The sequence below is a fragment of the Bombus pyrosoma genome, linkage group LG13, assembly GCF_014825855.1.
Source record: "Bombus pyrosoma isolate SC7728 linkage group LG13, ASM1482585v1, whole genome shotgun sequence".
Lineage (NCBI taxonomy): Eukaryota > Metazoa > Arthropoda > Insecta > Hymenoptera > Apidae > Bombus > Bombus pyrosoma.
This window is the reverse complement of record NC_057782.1, coordinates 10,899,932-10,924,577: the sequence shown is the minus strand read 5'-3', so window position 1 is coordinate 10,924,577 and position 24,646 is coordinate 10,899,932. Positions and strand designations below refer to the sequence as shown.

At 37.8% G+C, this 24,646-nt stretch overlaps 3 protein-coding genes across 10 annotated transcripts; 2 read left to right on the top strand and 1 right to left on the bottom strand.

Annotated features, from left to right (window-relative positions):
• The first annotated feature begins 481 nt into the window (after positions 1-481).
• Positions 482-8,702, top strand: LOC122574444 (probable methylmalonate-semialdehyde dehydrogenase [acylating], mitochondrial). Of its 7 annotated transcripts, none has more exons than XR_006319061.1 (9): positions 2,433-2,581; positions 4,571-4,643; positions 5,444-5,643; positions 5,822-5,900; positions 6,188-6,555; positions 6,903-7,331; positions 7,624-7,902; positions 7,985-8,149; positions 8,554-8,702. XR_006319061.1 is itself a non-coding variant. In XM_043742065.1 (9 exons), exons 4-9 carry the CDS (start codon positions 5,530-5,532, stop codon positions 8,084-8,086), a joined length of 1,371 nt encoding a protein of 456 aa, XP_043598000.1. In that variant the 5' UTR covers positions 2,502-2,581; positions 4,571-4,643; positions 4,723-5,319; positions 5,444-5,529; the 3' UTR covers positions 8,087-8,366. The 7 variants fall into 7 exon arrangements, 5 of the variants coding, with proteins under 5 accessions (XP_043597998.1, XP_043598002.1, XP_043597999.1 ...); XR_006319062.1 differs by having other exon boundaries at positions 8,551-8,702; XM_043742065.1 differs by lacking the exon at positions 8,554-8,702 and adding an exon at positions 4,723-5,319 and having other exon boundaries at positions 2,502-2,581; positions 7,985-8,366.
• A 138-nt stretch (positions 8,703-8,840) lies between these two features.
• LOC122574447 lies at positions 8,841-22,927 on the top strand. 2 transcript variants are annotated; one of them, XM_043742072.1, is made up of 4 exons: positions 8,841-9,031; positions 10,795-11,244; positions 12,315-12,721; positions 16,096-22,927. In XM_043742072.1, exons 2-4 carry the CDS (start codon positions 10,806-10,808, stop codon positions 16,306-16,308), a joined length of 1,059 nt encoding a protein of 352 aa, XP_043598007.1. In that variant the 5' UTR covers positions 8,841-9,031; positions 10,795-10,805; the 3' UTR covers positions 16,309-22,927. The 2 variants fall into 2 exon arrangements, with proteins under 2 accessions (XP_043598007.1, XP_043598006.1); XM_043742071.1 differs by having other exon boundaries at positions 12,315-12,739.
• Positions 9,052-24,540, bottom strand: LOC122574454. The gene is made up of 2 exons (XM_043742085.1): positions 24,412-24,540; positions 9,052-9,554 (listed from the first exon to the last, which is right to left on the bottom strand). Exons 1-2 carry the CDS (start codon positions 24,460-24,462, stop codon positions 9,270-9,272), a joined length of 336 nt encoding a protein of 111 aa, XP_043598020.1. The 5' UTR covers positions 24,463-24,540; the 3' UTR covers positions 9,052-9,269.
• Between the last annotated feature and the right edge of the window lie 106 nt (positions 24,541-24,646).

The following is a 24,646-nucleotide window of genomic DNA, read 5'->3' as shown; positions in this document are numbered from 1 at the left end:
TCGTTGCGCATGTAAACGTCGTAGAATATCATTTGTTGATTTTATTCGGTAAAGTAGAAATTCGAGTAAATATCAGCATTAAAACATGGTGTTTAGCCGACCGATAGATCATACTCGTCGAATGCCTCGTTTCGATCAGCTCGTAGCTTGCTAAAGACGAGATAACGACGATTCGTAAACTATGAACATTAGTAACGATTCCAAACTTCTAAGCGCAGAAAGTCGGTTTGCTCTTTTTATCGAGAGTGCAAATCGATAGCGATGCCAAAGAACTTGGCACGAACTTTGTTTCCCTTTATCGCAGGTCGTTCGAGTTTCCTTCGAACGAGAAAGTAATGACGAACGCGTAAACATTGACGCACGTACGTTGATTAGCGTCGAACACAATCGTGTCGCCGTTATGTCACACACGCGGCTTAATACGACGAGTACTGTTTACAAGAAGCGTACTTCGTTCCGTTTTCACTTCTATTCCACCGCTCGGGACGGATGGCACGAGGTTAGCTACTTTCGACTAGTTTCGAGGTTTCACTTCTTCAAACACTGTCCAACGTTTATCGGTGGCTACGAGAGAATTATCGTTGTTGAAAACCCGAGACGAGAAAAGAGTAGCCTTTTTATTTGTCGCTGGTTTATAAGCTGGTTATAGTTTTTCCTTCCTATACTTCTTCGTTGGCACAGTTCTAGATTGAATTGTAAGTTATTATTGAATTCTCTTTAGAAAGAAAGCAGAATTTATAATCGCATAGTTGAATATTTTATTTTTAACCAACTAATCAGAATCCATTAGCTTGTCATTTTATTCCGTTATCGAGTAATACATATTTACGAGCTTCGGAGTGGATTTTACGTAATGAATTTTGTCGTAATTGTGTGTTTTGTATAAAATTACAATAATTAAAAGTATCCGATGATATTGCGAAACTGTTTGAATGAAATTTTCGCTAACGACACTGTTTTACTTTCACCGAGTCAAACTCGTTTCCCAACATCGTTTTCCCATAACATATTCATTTCCATCGCGAACGTAACGTAACTTTTGCTTCTCGATATTCAAGCTTACTTTAGTTTAATTTAAAGAATACGTTGGCGATTATGAAATTGAATCTAAAATCATGTTTAATTACGACAAGTTTTTCAATCGATGGGAAATTTTACAGATTACGCGAACGGGTTTAATGAGATTCCTTAATGAAAGATTAAATAGCAATTAACTTTAATCTGTTAGAAACAACAGATCGCTCGCTTGCTAATTACAGTTGTAATTAATTTACCGATATAGGCAACGAAAGCTCTTACTTCAACTTTAGCAATATTCGTTGAAATTTATTAGCATCTTAAGAAACTATGTTCTAATGCTCGTTGTATTTCTGTACACATATCAGGAGCAATTTTCTCTCATATTTTAATCTCACCTGTAATATTATTTTCTAGCGCCATGTCGATAGTTATCGCTAATAAGTAATGTGGCGCACGTTTTGTTCACCTTATTCGGCTGAATTTCCATCGCGTTTCACTTTCTTCGCCATACATAATCACGATACTATATCGATAGACTGCTTTCGGAGGCGGATAAAGTACGCACATACATATAAAACGAACCGACGCACGAGACTTCAATAAGCAACCAGAACCTGTCTATCGGCTCTAACGATTGTTTGCCAATCGACTTCCGTGTAATCGGTCGGTTAGTTGTTACGCATGCCTTGGGCCACCTAACGATTACCAACATTCTTGCTTTCTCCTGTTCCTCGTACCATTTTTTGCACATCAGATACCATTATTCCGACGATCGTAAATTAATAAGAGCGACTGTCTCGTGTCGTGTTCGATATTTCTAACAAGATGTTCATTTTTCCACCAATTGTTTCAGCGTCTTGCAATGTCTTAATTTCTTGTAAACGTGATAATAAAAGGGCTATAATATTCGACATTCATGAACATCTCGAATAAAAGGCTTCAAAAGATTCGATGAATATTTTGCGAGCGATATTACTATCGAGTAGTGGCATCTAAAATTTTCAAACAACACATGTTTCGGCATTTCCAACCGCTGATAATTCCAATTCAAATTTCCCTCCTTATCGACCTATTCGTTATCGTATCACGTTCGCTTCCGTGGGAAATTTAAAAGGGGCAGCAGGTTACGGATTTTTTAAATTTCGCGCCATTATGACACATTGGCTCGCTAGTAAAATCTTTACAATGTTCTATACGTTTGTCAAGCACGAATATAACGTTCTTGCAACGTTGTTCCAAACGAGTATCGAAACATTGGTCGCAGCGTTCGTTGTTTTATCAATTAATAAACTTCGAATCAATAGCGACGCTTACGCTATTCGTTCGGCTATCTTCGTAAATTCTTCGGAGATCGCCGAACCAGTTCGGACGAGGACGGTGCTAAAAACATCGAGCCTGAAGAACGTTGTAAACAGACGCGATTAACCTCGATGAAAACGTACGGTCGCTGGTACCACCGTAGGCAAGGCCATTTTTTCACTGAATCAAGCAGTTCTAGTACAGACAACAACGAACCTGCTCTACCGCTATGGCGTTCCTCGCGAGAATCGTTAAGTGCGAGGTACGTTTAGCATTTATAATATTTTCGCTTCGACTTTTACACCTTATTACCGACGTATCTTGTTAGAAAGTTTTAGTTCGATATATTTCATGTTATAAAAACGAATAAATGTTTACTACAATTTTCGATTCGATGCTAAAAAGCGACACACAATGCGGATAAACATATTCTGCGTTTAAATTTTATTTGGTTTATGTTACGACGTTTAAAGCGAATATACAGTTATATCTGGTTAAATTGTTTCAGGAGAAAATAAAATGTTATTCTCAGAATGTAGCGACGTGGAAAATTGTAAACTTATTTAACTAGGTTTATGTCTATCTGTATTACGTTCAATTCTTCTTATATATTATAAAACGATTAAATGATAAATATTAAGACGTTAAGTATGTGTATATATTTAACAAGTTTCCATTAGTATAACTCAAACATTGATGGAATACTCCAGAATATTCGGTTAGACGAAGAATTTCAAACTATCGTGGAATTTTCTTCTCGTGATAATGCCGCGTGTTATCAACAAACATATTATCGCTGTAAATATTCAACTGTACATACGTCATTTATATAGTAAAAGTACCATAATTCATCGCGATATATCCATTCCTATCGTGAATCACACATACTTTACATCGTCTTGTATTATTTTTGTAAACAGCGATCATGTTACGTTATTATCCCTACTATGTACTGTTATTCGTAGATGTTATCGGTATATGCGTTGCCTCATCATTAAATGATACCAATATTTCCTTACACAAAATGTTACGTGAAATACAAATTTTTGATTTATATGTTAGTTAACACTTTAACAAGTCATCTCTTCGATCAAAAATTACTTGGATTAAAAATTTTGTCGGTATACTCGCATCGTTCTGTAATACTCTTACACAAAGTTGATGTCGTTGAAAAGGGACTATACGCGTCTTCGCTGCGATTGACTTGGATTACGATGACTAGAATCACCGGGTCTAATAACGCTAGTCAAGAGCGATACAACTATCGATCTAGTGTAATAGAGTTTGCATACTTTACGTAACTGAGAACGAATCGATTTGTCTGTGAGAAGAGTACCGTGTCAAAGCGACTCTTATCGCGTGTGGAGCAAACAATTGCTCCCGATGGATTTCGTTTCTTATCGAGGTCATGCTCGCTCGGAGAAGCAGGCCAATTGGATGAATTTATTCCGATGCTGTGTTTAAGCTTTTTCGAGCAAGAAACATACGGGTCTCCGTGGAAGTGATACGTTTGCACGTTATCTGACAGATAGAATTAGGCTATCGATCAGGGACTCGAGATTACTTTACTTTAGTGGACTAACGTTGATTCGCTCGTTCACGATTCGCTGATTCGAATAGGGTTGATATGAAATACAAGTACAGGCTACGCGAAAAGTGTTACAGCGTTTTATAACTTCTGTCGTTTTTTCGTCAAAAGATCATCGATTATCAACTGATATGAAATTACAGGAATGTATTCTCCTTTGCTTTTTTTTCTTCCTATCATTCCTTACTATTTCTACGTGACGAAGAGTGGCAAAAGTTGCAATCTAAAAGAGACGATCCTAAATGTATAATCTTTGAAATTTATCATATCTATACGTTTAAAAATTAAGAAAAGAAAAAAACGAGTGGAATTATTTTTTTTGTTTTATCATTCTTTCCCGCGGAAACATCGAACGTGAAGTCAGCGTATTTCCATTCTAAATATTTTAGTTCAATATTTATCATTTCCTCTATCTTATTTAACTGCTGCATTATAATTTCAAACGATTGTAATTGTAAATGATATGAGAAGCAAAGGTCATGAATTTAAATACTTTACAATTGAAAATCATTTTCAACAATTCCAATACCTTATTATAATACTTAATTTCTGTAGCGAAACTGTTTTTTTTGGAAACATATGTGGACTTATTGTCGTAGAATTTGACCGAATAACGTAATATCGAAACAAGGGTTGTTTAACATTAACCGAATGATCTTTTAGGCGCAATTTGTCGCAAGGACTTACAGCAGTAGCGTACCAACGGTTAAGATGTACATTGATGGCCAATTCGTAGGTAATTATTTTATGGTATTAAAAATTTACGTACCGATTTTCACGAATGTTGTATCTCAGTGTCGTTCCAAATTTTTCAGAGTTATACGAAAGAAAAAGTTCTTAGTCTAAGAGTAAGAGGTCTACGGATTATAAGAAAAACGCAAGAGTATTAAATCCCGATTGAATAGACATTTTGAGATTACAAGTTCAATAGGAAATAACGTTACTTAGCCGTATTTAATGCATCCGTTGAAGCACCGAAACGCGTGTTTACTTGGTTGAATTGATTCATTCATGATTCAATTGGCAGAAAGTAAGACAGCTAAGACTGGCATTATCGAGATCGAGACGTGCAATCTTGATGAAACAGATACTTGATCTTCGAAGCGCTCTTGAACCTATTTTTTCGTACGATACAGCTCGTTATGAATATTTAAAGCGTGCTTCTAAAGGCATTTAATCGAAGCTCGTGGTCCATGAATACCGCTGGAGCACTCGTTGAAACTGTACAGAAAAGGCGCTATATTCCGAGGCGAACTCGATTCTAAGAATTGCTTTAACGAGGAACGTTTACGAATGACATAAATAGCACCGATTATAAAGAAGGCATCAAAGTTAAATGGAATAATTATGCTTCGAGTAAAAGTGGCATGGGAAAAGTTCCAAAAAAACGCGTCACATCTATTTCAGAAGCGGTGCATATTCTTCTTTTCGTAAAATTTCTCAACGTGCTACACTTGGAAAGATCTAAAATTAAATGTCCATAAATCGATATTATTTTGCTTGATCGAGTCGTAAGGAGGTTTCGATCTGTTTTAGAATCGAAGGCCACAGAGTTCACCGACGTTCATGATCCAGCAACGAACGAGCTGTTATGTCGCACGCCAAACTGCACGAAAGAGGAAATGGAGACAGCCGTGAAAAGTGCGAAGGAAGCGTACGAGAAATGGAAGAATACCAGTGTACTAACTAGACAAACGCTGATGCTTAAATATCAAACTCTCATACGCGAACATTCGGTAAGTTTATTCGTATTTCAACATTATTTCGTAGGCGCGAACAAACGGGTTGGCCAAGATCCTATAAATTATTACAAATCAGAATTTAACGCGTTCCTCCGATATTTTTTCATATTTATACGAGAGATATTTATACGTAGAATAATATTTATAATAGAAATATCGATATCTTCCCTAGAAAGAAATCGCGGAGAACATGGTAAAGGAAAATGGGAAAACAATGGCTGATGCTGAAGGCGACGTTCTTCGAGGACTTCGTGAGTATTCTTGAAAAATGTATTATATCATAGTCCTGGTAAATATTTCAATCTATCTCGATAGCGAAGATATTGGAGAGTCATCGATCTTTTATCAAACTGGCTACACGCTGGTATATGCGAACGATGTAAATTCGTTCTGAAATTTTCGATCAATACGCATACACGCATACGCGGACGGAGCAATCTATCGTAACTACATTCCGTGTGTCCTGCCCGCCCCATAAACGTAATCGCATCATCGTACAAGCGACAGATCATACGCCTGGTGTTGATTTATGTTACAGAGGTCGTCGACGCGTGTACCGCAATTCCTTGCCTGCAAATGGGCGAGAGCACGCCAAACATCGCCACAGATATGGACATAATTTCCTACAAAGTTCCCCTTGGCGTAACTGCCTCCATCTGTCCGTTCAATTTTCCCGCGATGATACCTCTTTGGTCGTTTCCGGTCTCGGTCGCCTGTGGAAACGCCACGATTCTCAAACCGTCCGAGCGTGTACCAGGAGCTTCGATGATCCTGGCTGATCTATTCACCAGAGCCGGTGCTCCACCAGGATTGTTGAACGTTATCCACGGTCAACACGCCGCTGTCGATTTCATCTGCGAGCATCCTGATATCAAGGCAGTTTCTTTCGTCGGTTCTGATCAAGCGGTACGTTGCTATCGATCGTTGCTTTGTGAGCGTTCGTTGCAGCGGGATAACGTTCCTTCTATGTAAAATTGTTGATTCTATACGCCATCGATAATATCAAATCGTAATAACTGACAACCATATTCCATGCATTTTGCGAGCGAATCGAAATTAATCTATTACTCTTCCTCTCCCATTTATATTTCATTCATATTATATTCTTTCATTAAGAAGAAAATAATCGAAGAACTCGTAAATACACGAAACGATACCGAACGAACGATCTCGACAAATCCACGTGTCTAATTTCTAAGAAACCGTTTGAAACTAAAACTATGCGTGTACGATAAGTATGTCTGATTTTACAGGGAAAATACATTTACAGGCAGAGCAGCGCGCATGGAAAACGCGTGCAGTGCAACATGGGTGCGAAGAATCATTGCGTGGTGCTGCCAGATGCGAATAAGAATAAAACTCTTTCTCAAATCGTGGGTGCTGCTTTCGGGGCTGCCGGCCAACGATGCATGGCGCTTTCTGTGGCAATATTCGTGGGTAAATCGAAGGATTGGGTGACAGAATTGGTGGAAGCCGCGAAGAAATTGAAGGTGAATGCGGGACACGTACCTGGAACCGATCTCGGCCCAGTTATATCTCCGCGATCTAAGAAGAGGATATGCGATCTGATCGAGACAGGGGTGAAAGATGGTGCCACGTTGGCTCTCGACGGCAGAGGTCTCGTTGTCAGTGGTTTCGAAAAGGGAAATTTCGTTGGACCAACCGTATTGACAAACGTGAAGGTGCTACACCTATGATATATAATAATCGTGTTATGAAAACGCGAATGACAATCGATGCCTTCGATGATGATGATGCAGGAAATTCGTGCTACCGTAAGGTTACCATCGATCGATGTAGAAAGAGAGAAACAAACTTTTCTTAAAAGGCTATCGATTTTCATGTCACGTTTCATACGATAATTTAAAATTGCGTATAATTTAGATCGCGGTAGCTTCCTCGTAATTCCTGTGCGTTATCGATCGCGGCGCTTTAAGTGCTTTGATTTATGTTAGATCGTATAATACGTTTCAGACCTCGATGCAATGTTACACGGAGGAAATCTTTGGGCCTGTTCTTTCGTGTATTTTCGCTGATACTTTGGACGAAGCTATCGACATTATTAACAAATGTCCTTACGGAAATGGAACTGCTGTGTTTACGTCAAACGGTGCAACGGCTAGAGCATTTGTAAATAGAATAGAGGCTGGTCAGGTTGGCGTAAACGTTCCTATTCCAGTGCCATTGCCCATGTTTAGTTTCACCGGAAATAAGGGATCTTTCTTAGGCGATAGTCATTTTTACGGGAAGCACGTAAGTAACATCACACAAACTATCGTACTTTCTCTATAAATTTCGAAGATATTTTTCGAATGAACGCGTCACATTTTTCTAGGGTATAAATTTCCACACGCAAGTAAAAACGATAACGCAGCTGTGGAGATCCGGAGACGCTGGTGATATCGCTTCCTCGACGGCTATGCCAACCATGCAATAAAATAAATGTTCCTTGATTACAGTGATACAAAGCGTTACAGTTGGAAATCTTTCTGTATACTCCGTACGAAATTTTATAAACAAACGACATTTCTTTTTTTTTTTTTAAAAAAGATGAGTTTCTAATACTAGATATTTTCTGATACTATTGTAACGAACAATGTCTTCCATTAGTCCGAAATAACTTACTGTCGGATAAGTCGAAAGAAATACGCTTCCTATTGTGTATACCATGTTTGTTTATATTTTGCAACAAAATAATAAAATACCACCGGTGAAATTTTGTGTTCTATATTCTTTAGAAGAACATACACGTTTATAAAATAGCGTAAATTTTTGTACTATTTTTTTTAGTAATCTTCCGTTCTCCGATAGTCGTGAAAAATGTAACTATGTATCCGCTATAAATATAGCTATACCTTTTTTATTATTTAATTCGACCATACTGTTTCAAATTAATTCCAGCAGAAAAGCAATTCCTCCGACACCGATACGTCGGATTATCCCCCGCGCTCCTATGGACATCACCACCACCACCACCACCACCACCACCACCAACCGGTAAATAAAGATAAGAAAGGTCTCTATCCAATATCCAAGATCGAAGATAAACGATTCATCACTGGATGTATGTAACGAGAGAAGTTCAAGGTTGATGCGTCCTCTAACGTCCTTGAACCCAAGCTAGTTGCTCGCATCCTCGTCGATCGTCGACGCGCCGGCCGAAAACATTGAAATAGCGACGGTCTTCCGGATGTTGGCTGTGACGTGTGCGCACTGCGCAGTCGCATCAGCACCCCCTGGCCAGGCGCATCTGCGCATTTTCCAACAAAATTTCTCTCACAGGCGAGGTTCTGCCCGTCCCGGATCATCGTGTTCGTTCCGACGGAGCAGCCTGCCACAAGTCCAAACGGAGAAAACCAACCCCTTCGGTTCTTCACATATCGTGAGTATCTGCACGTTTTCCTTCCTTCTTATCCGCTTTCTATCCAACGATATTTACACGCTGCGCGATCTTTTTGCACATCCAATGGACGACATTCCTCGAATCTTGCCATTTGTTTGCAAAGGAATAGCGCCTCGTTAAGATTGTCGTCGGTTCATTTGTTTTCATCGACGTCGTCGCCTTTGTTTCGCTACTCGTTAACTTTTCGCGAAAGTCGTTGCCCCGTAGAATAGTTTATTCATTTTGGACAAATTTTATTTCGATTCTCGACCGAAGATCTTTTTATTCGTCCCTTTCTCGTTCCTCTTCTGTCCGTTTGTTCTTTTTCTTGGTCCCTTTCGATCGCATTACGAGAATTCGGCGGTATTAACCTTCGTACGTGAGCGACAAATGCGATGTTGACGAGGCTGCCTGTGGATTTAATATTTGCCGTGGAAAATCGAATCGATTCCTCCCGGCGTAACACATCTGTTCTTCCCGACGTCTGTTGTCCTTTCTTTTCTCTAGCCACGCTCGATAATCCCTTGGGAATTTTGAAAAAAAAAAAATGGATCGTTGTTGCTATTGAAGTATAACCATTACAACGGACAATTGAAATTTTACATTTTAATATCTTGTATTTTTACAAATATTTAAATCATTTACGATAGCGTTATTTTGCATCTCACTTTATATCCATCGTTCGATATTATCCGTCTTAAAGAATAGATTTCGTTGTTTGTTTGGTACTTTAACCCTTACCCTTTATCCCTTACCCTTAGTGTTATCATACCCTTTTACCCTGTCGTTGTGAAATTTAAAATTCGCAAAAGGATACTTACACCGCTACAAAATTTTGTTGCCTATTTTCTAAACGCGTTTCATTTAGTTTCAGATTTTAACACGTTTCATCTCGCGCCTTAAAATAAAACAGTTTCCAAAGTTTAAAGTTTAAGTTAACGCCACATAAAATTACAAAAGGGCTGCTTGAAATTGTTAAAAGTTTAAAATGTTTTGCGTTCGTTTTATCGCCATATTTTTAATAACTTGGCCACTATGAATTCTAGCTCGAAAACACGTATTAGTACGCGGTTTCCAAGCTTTTTCAAATAATACTTGAAACAATTAGTAGAAAAACTCGCCTTTAAAGCTTTTAAAAATTGGAGATATTTTTACCTTTGATCTTTTTCTTTCTATCAACAACTTTTCGAAGAATCGATCAATGGGTATTTATATAATTTCCGAGGGAATAAAAGCATTTCAACGAAGGATGGAAAGAAACGTCTGCGTTTCTCTGTTTAAAAGATGATTTCTACTGAATGCAGTTGACGCATGGAAAATTGTCGCGGTTTCAACTTCGCTTTGTAGAACGCATTTATCTTTTACGGCCGTCAAATTTTATTCTCACGTTGTCACCTGAATGGAAACTATTTCTTCTATCCAGATCGAGTTTCTGTTGCCTCGCTACGTCCTTGTTTAAGAAAACAGAGTTCTGATCGAACCAGGTTTCGTCGGACGGTAAATTCTACAATGTAAACTGCTTTCAACAGGTCGCGTATCACGGTCACTTTGTCTTTAGACAGGCAACCCTACCTTCGTTTCATTAATGTAAAACAATGTCGAAAGCGGGACGTTGCCTCTCGAAGTCTGTACGGGTGTGGAAATAAGCCGCTCGTCGTAATTCAAAATATTCAATTTAGAGATCGTAAAATCAGACATTGTAAAATTTCCTAGATAACTTTTATCAAGCAGCACAGATATTCACAGGTCGATTCTTCTAACAGGTTTATTAATTATGTACAAAACGGTACGAAAAGGCGATGCCAGCCTGCAGTACACAATCCTACCGCAAACGGACCAGTTTTCGTCATCCGGGTTCCCTCAGACATCGGACAAGTCGAGCTCGAGGAACATCAAGTACATCATAGGCACGTTGATGATTCTGATCGTCCTGTCCTGCGTGGCGGCGCCGTTTTTTATGAACCAGAGCGACCAGCGGCTGTTCGCCAGGACGATGCTGGCTATAGGTCGAGTTGGGCACAACGCGATAGCCAGAAACTCGTCGAGGAGTCAGGAGAAAGACATCGCGAACAAAAGCAAAAACAGGCTTCCAGTAACGACCACGGTTTCATCTACGGAAGCTTACAGAAAGCAGGATACCGAAGACGAGATGACTACGTTGTCAGAGGCGTCGAATGTAGATGAACAAGAGTCACAGGAGTTCACTACCACAGGTATCAAGTTCCTCGACGAAAGTTACGCGATAAAAGTCAGTATGTCGAAAATTAACGCAGTAATACGCGTATTTGCGTTGATTTCTAATCGAATAACGATCGAGACGATAACAGTGTTTTTTAGTTTGAAAATGATTGAAATACCAAGCAAGTTCTTGCGTTTTATTTACATGTTGGCAAAATCTATTAAGCTATCCAGTTACGAAGTTTCAATTTCGAATCAATTTGGATTGGCTAATTTGACAACATCTTCCAAGCGTCAATAGCTTACGTTATCTTTCAATCGACCTCCTAAAAGTTGCCCGTATGTCTTAATAGGGAGCCTCGAGCCGTAGCAAGAAAGAAATTGACAGTAGCAACGCTGCCGTTGGCTTCGCGTAGCACGGTTGTCGGCATACGAAAACTTTGTTATGCAAACATTTCCGTGCAACACGATGTTAAACGATGTTAATAGAGCACCACGGAATTTAGATTTAACTGTTTCAACTACGTGACATTTATCGTTTTTATCGCGTCCACTGTTATCGATTTTCTTCGGTCATTGTATCATAATACGTACTCGGCTTTGCCTTCCATAAATCATTTTTCTGCTGCTGTTAAATAACGGAATGTTCGATAATAAGCTGCTTTATGGGGAAATGAATGTTTATTAGTAAACTAATCGTTCATTGTTATTATCGATGTATACGATATCCGTGTTTCTTGTATAGTTGATTGATTATCATTTACTCTGCCTAACTCTAATTGTAAATGGGTATTGGAAAAATATTATCCGATAAAACGTTATTCAATTGCCATCCAATATTCGATCACCATCGCGATAAATTTTTTATTTTTCACCATCAAATACGCTACTCACTAAACTCGACGATGAACGAAAATGAAAGATCTAAAAATTGTACCATCCGGTTTTCCTCTTTTTGGCACTTTCAAAGTCCGTTTGTGTGTCGTTAGGTTTCCATAGAATTTAGAATTTCTCCGTAAGTAACAATCGTTGTTGTTTAAATATTTAAAATTGTTTAATTTGTAAAAACTAAAACCATTCTTTTTCGTCCGCTCTTTGTCCACAGATTCCACAACGAGTAACACGCAACGTTCACAAACATCCACGGAATCGACTACGAGCGTCAAACAGACGTCCGCGTCTACGACTACGTATACGCTACCGACAACGTGGTCGACCGGTTTAAAAACGTTAACCAGCACCCCGAGTGAAGCGACCAAGATGACGTCGAGCGCGCCAACGAGGAAGGCAAAGATGCCAAGGGTGACGTTGAAGCTCAGGGAGAACGAAACGATACCGCAAATGTACATGAAGGCGGGGATAGCGTCATACAAGAAAGGAAACATCACTACGAGCGTCCTGGCACACGGCCTAAGCCTGGAAGGGTTGATCTTCAAGACGCCAGAGGGAACGATAAACCCCTGGCCGCAAAAGTGGTTCTTCACCGACCCCTCCTCCGCCTTTCAATGGAAGGTACAGTCGCCTCGGCAAGTAAGTTAACGAGCAATGGCACGTGGAAAAGTACTGGTTATTTCGAGTATAAGTGGGTCGAGCTGCATACTTTGCATGCTCGCTACTAGTTTCCGATACAGCTATCAAATACGGTCGCAAGTATCGAGCCGTCGCTTGTTTTCCGCAGGATTATAGAATTAGCATTACAAAGAAATGGTATTAGAAAATTACTGACGAAAGGATACGAAACGGTTAAACTTGAAGCAATACGTAGGTATCGAGGATACAGAGGTTTAGGATTTTCCACGACTCAATAACGCGTACAACATTTTCAAATTCTTAATAATATCGTATACGCGTAAAATGTATCAACATGTTTTTTGTTACCAACGCAGATACCATAAAATTGTTGCTAAATTATCGTACAGTGTCGCTCAATAACGCGAATTTCCACTAACACGTATTTGCGGTTTCTTATCTCTTGTAGACCGTACGACCTATTATATTCTCTCTGCTCCAAATAGTTGAGAACTTTGCCGCTGCGGGATTTACAAGCATTGGGTGAATGGCGGGCGATTACGTCGAAAAACCACATGAACTTTACATGAGCTCATTGTTAACTTTCGCACCGGTCTCTTGAAAAGGCCTCCGCTTTAATGTTCTCGCGTGGATTTTCATCTTGTTTCGATGCGTAACAGTGGAAGAAGAATTCATAATAAAGATTCGGTATAGTAGTAGAAGAGAATCTCAGATAAGGTTCCTCAAGATCTCGTGCGTATCGCTCTGAGAGGCACAGGGAACAAGATGTGGCATCGAATCGAATGGAAAATTTTAGGAGCATCTTTACGGGTCCCAAAGGTTAATTTATACTCTGTAGAAATATTGATCGCGCTGCAGCAAAGACATCTAAACCGAATGGCACCGGTGACGATCGATAGGACATGTTGGAGAATCTAACAGCATGGTTCCTTTTATATGTATGTACTTGTTCCGCGGTTCCTCAGCTAGGCTGCCGTTATCTTTCCTTTTTATGGCCGCGAGACACGGAGAAAGATCACAGTGTAATCGTTTCTTTACGGACTACTTCTCTTATCTCTTGTCTCTTAATTTCTTGCTCACCGAATACCGAGTACCGGCGTTCCTCTAGCCGCTACAGATTATTCGAACGAACTTTTTGCGGTGTGATTTTTAAAAAAGAATAAAACACGGAATGGGAACAATCATTAACAATTAACGACGTAGGAATAATTAACACCACGGATGGAAATCGGTATAAATAAACTGTAGCTCGTCTGAAATTAGTCGATGCAACTTGGTTATTGATAAAGCGTTGGTTTTTCATCGTGACACAATTTTATATTCGATATTAAGCGAATCGGTATCTAGCTACACTGAATCCACCCGAAATGAATGAAAAACCCGCTCTAAACCAATATATTTTCGACCAGTTAATCGCCTATAACGTAATTTTATAAAAAATATCGAATTTTATAAATTTTCATTTCGCATCAAATCTAATTTGAACTTTATTATCGGCTATTTTTAGTATGTTTATCGTGATTCTAGATGCAACAGACTATCGCCTTATGTAATTTTCATAAATCGCGCCAAACGCGGTTAACGCAGTGATAACGCGCACCTGTTTATCACAGCTTCCGGTTGAGGTAGCAGACACAATGAAGCAAATCAGCTGTGCGCGAAATGAGACGGTTCATTAGCTCGTCGAGGTGTGGGAGGGGGAGGGCTTATTATATAACGCTTGCCTCTCTCAACTCTTAACAATGATGGAGGATCTAAACAGCTGAAACGATCTCGACGGGTAATCGTTTCTCTTCCTTTCCATTTACGTAACCAGCTGTCACTTATTTCGATGTTTATGAATATTTTTTTTTCTTCTTTCACGGAGATATTCGTCTTGCGGAAGTAAGACTATTCTGTTCTACTTATTTACCTACTTAATGTATTTCTATACATTACATTTCCAACATAGTGCGACAAAAGTTTCATTTTAAAGGAAAAAGTAATTAAATTTACGTAAAAGTATGTATATCTAGGTATATCTTGATTTTAATATAATGCATTGATCGAAATAATGTTCGTTGACGCACGATCGAAACGTCCACGTTCCCGTTTGCGATCTAAATCTTCGTTAAATAGAAAGATTTTCATTGCAATAATTGCAATTTTTCCATCTATCCCTGACGTTTTCCAATCGGATCGTACGTTCCGATATAGACCAGCGCTAATGACATTAAATATCAATATTCCGGTGTTGAAAACAGGTTTTCGCGATTACACGTTCGCGGCGAAAGAAATCTGTGAAAAATTAATCCCGGAGGAGTACGGTATTCGATTTCGCAGATTAAATTGAATTATATTCTGCGAGAAATGTATCCTCTTGAAGGGGACGTAGACGTTATTTAAATAGGAGATTACCCTGCATTTCGAGCATTTGGACGACCCTTAGAATCAGAATTTTAAACGCGTTATCCTCGCCACTCTTCGGAGCTAAAGATCTTCTTATCGGGACACGCGGAACCAATGTTCGATTTCAATGGAAATCCCATTGGATATCGATTTTCGACGAATAATTTCTGTTAAGAATACTTCAAGGCGAATAACAACGGGAAGAAAATGTAGTTTGATTATGTCCCTATGTACGGCGAAGTTTCTTGGTTAAAATTATCGAATCCCTCGTGTAAAATGTGACGTCTCATCTGCTGACACGGATTTTCATTTTGAACAAACGAATAACGACATTCATATTCAGAACTATCTTTCTTCTTCGACAACTTCTCGAGCATGGAACGTGTATTGGGGAGTCGTCCATTTTAATAGACACGAAGCTTAAAACCATTATCATACCGAGTTAGTTAACTGGGTCAAAATTTCCGATATTGAGTTTCATGTCGTTCTGACGAATAAATTTAACGTCAAGTCATACAAGTATTTAAACGAGTATCGTTCGCGAACACGTGCGTCCATCTCTCGAAAACATCGTTATCGCGCAATCTTGGTTAATTGATTGCAATATTCTGACGCTAATTTTGAACTACGGATCGTCGCTCATGTTCTCGAAATATAATCCCCTTTACTTTTTAAGCAGCTACTTAGCTTATGTTACCTAGATCCGATATAAGGAAATTGAATAGCGATCCGATACTTTCACTAGTTCAGCTCAGGTTTTATACGTTCCCCTTTTAGTTATTAGTAATACCGTTTAATCTATCGTCAACTTTTCGATGAAAAAATTTGTTAGAGCCGGAATTGATCGTCAGTCTCTCTATTAGATTACTATTAGAAATGTTTCACAAACCAGTCGCATTTTTTTAAACCGTTATTAGAATTATTAGCGATACAGATTAAACAAAGGGTGCCATTACGTTATTTCGCAGGGCTTAAACCAGAAGTCGATAAAGATTTACATAACCCTGCTAGTGTTCGCAACCTTCGTAAGCATCAGCATCTCTCTGGTGTTGTTCGCGCGAAAGACCACGAGAAGCCAACGTCAAAGCGTCGAAGAACCAGAAGTGGAGGAGGGACAGGAGGAGGAGGACAAATCGACTTTGCTGGGCGCCGAAAGCAAGGAAACCGAGGAAAAAGAGTAATCGTGATTCAACCATGGGAGAGCCACGTAGCTCGTAAGATTCGCATATTTTTACAACGTGTACGTCAGTTTAGATTTAGGTACTTCGCGTGAAACACCGAACGAACGATCATCGAGATGTTAGGAATACCGGTTAATATTTTTCGGGTTCGTTTAATCGAGTGCTGAAAGCCCCGTTTTAAGGAATTGACTGATCGAATAATTATCCTTCTCTTCGTTGCTAGGATTTCGCTTACTTGGTTATAGCGGTTCGTGGAGAATCAATCTCGGTGATATTTTAACAAACGTAAAATTTTCTGAACGCGAGTCACGTAATTCCTACCAAGGATTTACTTTTCATAGGAAATAATTCGAGCTAAAAATCGTCGATATCGCCGAACATTTTAAAATTCGCGATATTTCCTGAAATACCCTAGCAAAGTTTTTGTCTTATAATTTGTATATACGTAGACGCGAAAAGTGAATTTTCATTGATTGCGACGTGCTCGATTTATGCGGTGAAGATGGTTCGAAAGTTTTTCGTCGGTATACCTTCTTCTTCCTGCAAATACAATTGAGACGTAACGTGTAAAAACGACTGAAAGGAACGACGGCGGCTTTCGCGTGTTCACAGTCTCATCCCATTGCTAGGTTGCACTAGCGTGTTGTGGTCCGATTAATTTTCGCCGAATTTTGTCCGACACTGCACACTACTTTACAATCATTGGACTCGCGATGATAGTCTTCGAAATGTTTCTATTCTATAATTTATAAAGACGTAGAATACTTTTTCGAAAGTTATTTTCATTCCTACTGATTCTACTTGATACTTTTTTCTATTTCATATGTATGTATATCGATACATATACGATATTAATATCAATACGCTTGTGTCTATACTATATTTTATTCGTGCCGTGACATCCTGCTGGATATGAAACAATTCCTCGAAAAAAAGTTTGCAAAAGGAATCGTTCTTCGCTGACGATTGGATGTTTCGTGAAAATTGTACATGAAAAGACGGCGAATATTCGTTATAAATTTAATATCGAGGTATGCGTTTGTTTGTTCATTTATGGATATGAAATCGAAATAAACAGGTGAATTTTGTACGAGACAAATAGTTACATTCAATAGTTTATAGGGTCTTTGTGCGCTTAGTGATGATTTTTTTACTTCTAACGATCGTGACCTTATTTTCTACCATCTTTTCAACACGAGTAGGTAAGTAACGATTCTCAACCATATTATGTCTTTAATGCTACAAGTTAGGCAATTTTTTCAAGTACTTATTTATGTGTTTATGAATGTTATTCGTAAGCAAATAGAAACATTGTCATTCGATTAGTCCGAATGTAATATTTGGAGCAAGATGGGGACATTTCGATGAACGATCATTTTTAGATAATATGGACGTACAGGAGAAAAACAGAGTGACAAAGTTGGACCGAAGAATCTATGCGGAGAGCCGTTGAAGCAATTTAAAAAAAAAAAAAAAGAAAATATGGGCTATCGTAAAGCAATTTTTAATGTTCCTAAAACTACATTGGAGAAGAAGTTGGCTCTCTAACGAAAAAATTTTCAACAGATGTTGAAGACAATTGTGGACCTTTCTCAATCGTGTTTACGGTCGAACGAGAGCAAGAGTTAGTAATTCTTTCTGCCTAAATCTTTATTGATTTCCCTACGGTATTACAATGTTCTGTTTCCACACACTACCATTATACATATAGTACACATGTATAGTACATATAATACAACCATACGGTATTACAAGATGTAGTAGAATCCATATATTTATATATATATATATCGGGTTGGTACGGATCTTTATTGGTACGGATGCGATTATTACAAGAGTTAGAAAGTAATAGCGGCGATCGGACAAACGAGATGTCGATGACAATGAGTTTAGGTTCGATAACGAATTCACGGCCAACGGGATGACGTGTGAGAGGTGATACAGGATCCTGGTGTGACTCGACGTACAAGTAGAACTTATCTGAATGAACCGAACTGCAGTCCAAGTGGAACTGCCCTTATATACTCCTCTCTATACCTCTCGGGTCGATCTTTGTTTTTAAAGAGAGCCATATAATTGTTGCGTGCGCCTCTATTAGGTACACGTCCCTCCCGTGACCGTGACTACGTTCAATGACCCATTACGTCACTTCGAGCCCAAGCCCACTGTCGTAAACCTCGGGCACCCATACTCGGATTAGAACATTACAACAATTTCTCGGTTTTATTATTTAATTGTAGCTGTAATAAAAGTCTGGACCAGAGTATTGGAAGTTTTCCCCAACATTCCAAAAGAAAGGTCCCGATGAACTTTCATCTCCGACATATATATATACATATATACACATATAAGATCATAACTGGACATACATATACAGTCATAACCCATACACACATTACACACGTAACAAAGAAAAATTAGTATTTTATTTTAAACGAAACGGGCCTACCATTTGGTCTAACAACGATGGATATGTACAAATAGATGCGTACTATCTTTCCCCGTCACTAGGGCATTGTCGCTACTTTTAAAATTATATTTTTCTATCTTTTTTGTTAAGTTTTCCAAGTTTATTTTAACATGTTTCGATAAACAGGTATTGATATTATATATGATATTTTTTGTAGATACAGCATCAATAAATATAGTATTCTAGAGGAATTTTGTTTTAGCATTTCCATCTTGCCCCAACTTCCCATGCACGAGGTAAAAACGAAATTCAAACTACTCGTCTTTTCTCTTAAATCGAGACGTTATCTTTCATTGGATAATTCTTCGATATTTGAATATATCATAATATCTGGTACGACGAGTCGATTAATTTAAAATGACAAATTTATAATTACCAAACATAGTACATAATTAATATGTACTTGATCGGACCATGACGTGTTAGATGCATCTTTTTTGAAATAATATGATCAAATTTCTATCGACAGAATTTAAAAATCGTTCAAACGAGAATTTTTCTTCGACGACAGAAGGGCTCCATTTGATTACCAGTATGTAGATACTTTCTGGCTATTCTATTACATTAGTGAATCGCACGGAAGCTAATCTCACAATATCAGGAAGTTCTAATGATTTTTTACAAAGCATCTTGCATATCCCCTGTACGTGTTGAGAGTCGTAAATTTATCAGAGAATTTTCGAGCTCTTTTCTACGAAAGAGCTACTAAAGAAACAAATCTATCTATCTATCTATCTATCTATACATATATACATATATATAAGTGAAAAACAAAGTTACGTACCTCGATGACCGATTAAGGAGACAGTTTTTAAAAAACACAGACGAATGACGGAATCGTTAGAGAAACGAGCAATCTTTCTATGCTATTTGTTTCGCTTATCGATCACGATCGACCGAACACCACGTATATTTTATTAGAGAAAATGAGATTAAACGCTTGGTCATCTTTAAACGAAATTAACCTGAGAATATAGAAATATGTCATCTCGAAAGTAAGAATTGTTTAAAGGTTTTATAAAAGCGAAGTAGAAAATGTAGTAGAAGGATCGTAGGATCTTGCGATTATCGGAAATTCCGACTGAGACAGTCTGATAATTTGCAAGTGAGTTTCCAGTTGACATTTCCGACATGTACTTCGACATGTTACGCCTTTAAAAAGCAATCGATATTAACGACAGACGCGTCGAAACGAATGTCAAACGTTAATGTCGGCGGTCTCCTTAATTCGGTCACACTATGTATTTGCTAAACTTTCTACACTGTGCATACAGTACACAATATGCTCCTGTACATGGCCATAAAACATTACAAATATCTGGCCGATTTTCTTGAAATGTCATTAAGAATCGCACCTTGAAATTTTCTAGCACCGATGTGCTTCGAAAATATGTTGCTTCATCTACGATCGCTATAAACTTACTGCTATGGAAGATTGAAAATTAAGTTGCTCGATTCGCTTCAATTTGCGTTCGAACAAAACATCAAGAGGATCATAGCTTCGAAACGTGCAGAAGCAATCTTGTGCGCAACTATTTTCAGAAAAATTTAGAAAATCATGTATATCATTTACGTTGAATAGTTTATTTCTTTATTTCATTGTACGATTCAATGAGTAACATTCGATTTACTTCTCTTCGTCTCGGTTCATAATGCAAGTTGCATGTTTCGTTAAAGACAGCCTGTAATATTACCCGTAATATTACTCTTCACCCACCGATAATATAAATTATAGCGATCAACTCGTTTAAAGATTTGTTTCCGTATTTTTATTTGGTACTTATTGGTAGTTACTAACATGTTCAGATATCTTCTATGTATTACGAAAGACAGCTTCGTAAGGAGAAAAAGTATTGTATTAATTTAAAACGGAAAACATGTGTGCCAGGTGCATAAAAATTGCGTAAGAAGACTGTACGTAGTTTCAAGCGCATATTTTCCAGATATATTCATATTTTCATGAATATATTAGGTAATATTGGAAGTTGCGAGTTAAAATCACGAGCTACTAATTACTCTTTGTCATCGTGAATGATTAACGATTGATCGAATTGTCTCGCAAATTGCGTTATTTGATATTAATATTAACGGAGAAACTGCGTTTTTAGCGTTATACATTTTCCCTAAGGGTGTAAAGACTTTCATTAGTGAAATGTATTACTATGTGTAATTAAATAGCGATGGCCGCAAAGCGACATCTTTAACAAAATTTAGGAGACAATCGAACGCAATGTTTTTCACGCCAATCTTTCTGCGATCTTTACAAACAACGTCGTTCAGTATTTTTAGAGCAATACACACAGAGCATAAAAAGTTAGTTGTTATTTAAGAAATTGATTTGTACATTTAAACGCGTTTCGATTAAATGATACTAGCTGTTAATGATTTAACGATAAAAGCTCAAATAATTAGAAATGTTAAGCGACTAACCAGCAGAAATTATTTCGTTCAAGTTTTATTTAACAGATATACATTGTCTACGTTTCATTTTTAAATACGTAACGTATATGTATACCGTACTACGGTATGTATATCTACGAAATCGTTACATTCTTTTAGATATCGTTAAATTTTGCAATGCTTCCGAGCGCTTGCGAATAACGTAAACTGTTGAATAATTTTCCTCTAAACTAAAATTCATCCGAAAAGAAGCTTACAATTGTTGCTAACGAAGAAATAAAGTTTTTGAAATCTGCGAAGAGATTATTAAATTCTGGAGGACTTTACGGAACCTGTTGCTCAGTTACCATCATTTTATCGCGAGGAACAACATCAAGATTTATGATGAAACGAGTACAGTTGCCCTTAATAGGTGCAGGAAAGGCCAGTGACAGTAGTTACTAATTACGTAACAAGGAAAACATTTTGTTCGTTGAGATGAATGTACAGAATGATGTGTTATGCGTTGCATAAACCTGTGTTATGTGTAATTAAACATAATCATGCGATATGATCGATTATTTGATACTGGTACACTAGTATACTAGAAAACGATCTTGTAAGATTTCGCCGGTAGAAAATGATGACATGCGAACGGTGAACGTTCGCGATTTCCTCTGTGTCGCTTTTATTGTATTTTTTCGAATGCAATTGACTGATTTGTTAAAGATTTTGTGAAGAAGGCAAACTCGAACTCGCTCGATCACGGCGAATCGGTTGTCGACGTTCCTTCGTTCTCGAACCAATGAACACGCAAATAGTAAGTACACGTGCAATTCCGTACAAAGAAAATGAGAAAATAGAGAGCGAGAGAGAGAGAGAACGAGAGAGAGAACGAGAGAGAGAGAAAGAGAAAGAAAGACAGAGAAATGTTTGATGCGTTTTCAAAGAAATAAGAAACAAAGAAGTATGAGAATAAAGGACTTATAAATGACACAATAGTGCTGTAGCTGAGAAGAAAGAGACGGTTATAGTTTCTATTTTGAAGATTATATTTTTTTAACTTTATTAATTTTTGACTTCCACATACATGTATTTACATATATACATATAATTGTATGTACATATTCGCATACCTATTATATACACGTATAAATATAAATAAATAAATATATATACGGTAAATGATAAAAGTGTTAAGTGGATAATGAAATATTGTGTATATATATATACAGGAGACACACGTGTGTGTTTGAAAAGGAGGTCGTGTAACGCATGAAATCGTAAACATCCTTCCCGTAATAATATGTATATGTGTGGAGTCGCGAATACCATTTGTATGAAGTATGAATATACTACATTCTGAGATAGCAATCGGAAAGGAGATCGGAAATGCGCTTTCCAGAAGGAATTTCTTACACGAGATGAACAATTGCGGAGCTTTCTAGAAGAAAATGTCTTTGGACCGTTTTTTACGGTATCTTGTTCTATTTTCGAGATGGTATTCTTATAAGCAGCAAATAAAGTACCGTATATTTTATCGAAACAACAATTTTTGTTAAAAGCTGTAATACTTAATTACGAATTTAAACACGGTTTTGAAAACAAACGAAGGCGCTAGTTCTCTATGCGGTTTATTCTACGTGCTATTTTGTCTCAGAAAAGGCTCAATTATTCTACGAAGTGTAAAATTTTATGCAAATGATAACGTTAAAGATATCGTGTAACTACGCAGCAAATAACGAGCAAATACAGTTTTACGGTACAGTACAGTGTCAGTTATTGAAATTTTTATCTTGCCCTTTGTGCACAAACGACAGACGAGTTTCGAAACAACGTCTCGTTAATACGACGAAAAAAATTAGTGTGATCAGCTGGAAGAAAAGATTGTAATTGTGCCTGAAGACGATCGTGAGACGCAACGCATAATTTCGCGAATAAAAATATCAGGGGAGTGGAAAATTCCAGCTATTTGAATTGTATTTTGTAAAGTTCGTTCCATTTATTCGTAATGGAGATTTCTAGTCGGCCCGATTCCACGAACTTCGCGGGCCAGCTTTGATTTCTATTTCTGTTTGATTTCAAATTTTGCAGAACTTAGTTCGTTTTGAGAAATGTAATTTTTGCCAATTCGCCGACGTTATTTCTTGGTTTGAAGCGGAATTTTTGTGCCAACAGGTCGTCGTGATTCTTAACGATTCGGAAGATATCGAACGCGTTACTTTACAAACTCAAAGGGATCTATCCTTTAATCTCTCGACGTTCAAGTAGGAAGTCAACTTATCGACTTAATTAATACCATAAACGTTAAAAGTGTATCGACTTCTCACGGCAAAAAGGTGTTGCGTTCATTCGTCAATACCGATATTAAATATCGAAAACTGAACGGTGAAAAGATGTGACCGAACGATTAAACAAATCAAATCAAACAAAATTAAATTTTGATTTACTTTACTATAACATTAAAAGTACCAAACTCGTCATCTTGATAGGTTTTAGACCCCGTCCAACCCCGTGACCCATTTCTCATCTATTTTATTACTTTTTCTACTCTTAAAAACATATGTATTTCTTTAAATTCCTAATTTTGTATTCCTTTTTAATTTACCTACTGATTAGTATCGCCGGTTCACTGGTAGATGCGGCACTATGCCCAAAATAGTATTTTGCCAAGCTAATATCACTGATACCATTAGTATCGTCTTTTCACCGCTAGGTGACTATAGCGTCTCAGAGTCTATGTTTTGATAAATTTCTCCCAACAAACAATTGAGAAACATTTGGGCAAGAACCCGAAGTACGGTTATCGAACTAACCTTCGGATAAACGTAGAATCACACCCAACAACGCAATCCTGGCAAAAGCTGAGATTCCATTACTTAAGAGACAGGGTCGAATATCTCTATGGTAAATACAGTCAGAAAACATTGAACAACCTAACCAATCCTATGGCAGAATACATTCGAGAATCCATAGAACTGGAGGAAACTGTTTTATACAACATCCAACCCAACAAGAAGAGGAGAATAATCGTGAAAACCTGCTGAGAAGGATCGAACATACGGATAAAGTAAACAATACCGTTCGTGCCATCCTGATGTATCTGAATATGTATCCAATATATTTGAAAATAATTGCACCATACAACTCACTTAGGTGAATATACACAGTTTACTTGACCAAACTATTTAAAATTCTCCATGTACAGAATTCGTAGACATAATAAATTTATCATTTTTTTCTTACATACATACCTTTGCAGATGGTTCCAAAGCAGTATGGCCAAATCCCACAGAGGCAATCATCGTCCATCCTGAAATTTGCAACTGCAGTTCGCAAATGGAAGACAACGAACTGCAAATTTTCTGGATACTAGCACACGTGGGTATTCCTGAAAACAAAGAAACAGACAAACCAGCCAAAGGAGCCGCGATCAAGCAACCAAACAGTATGGAAAAGTTACCTCTTACAGATCTCTACGGTGCGTTG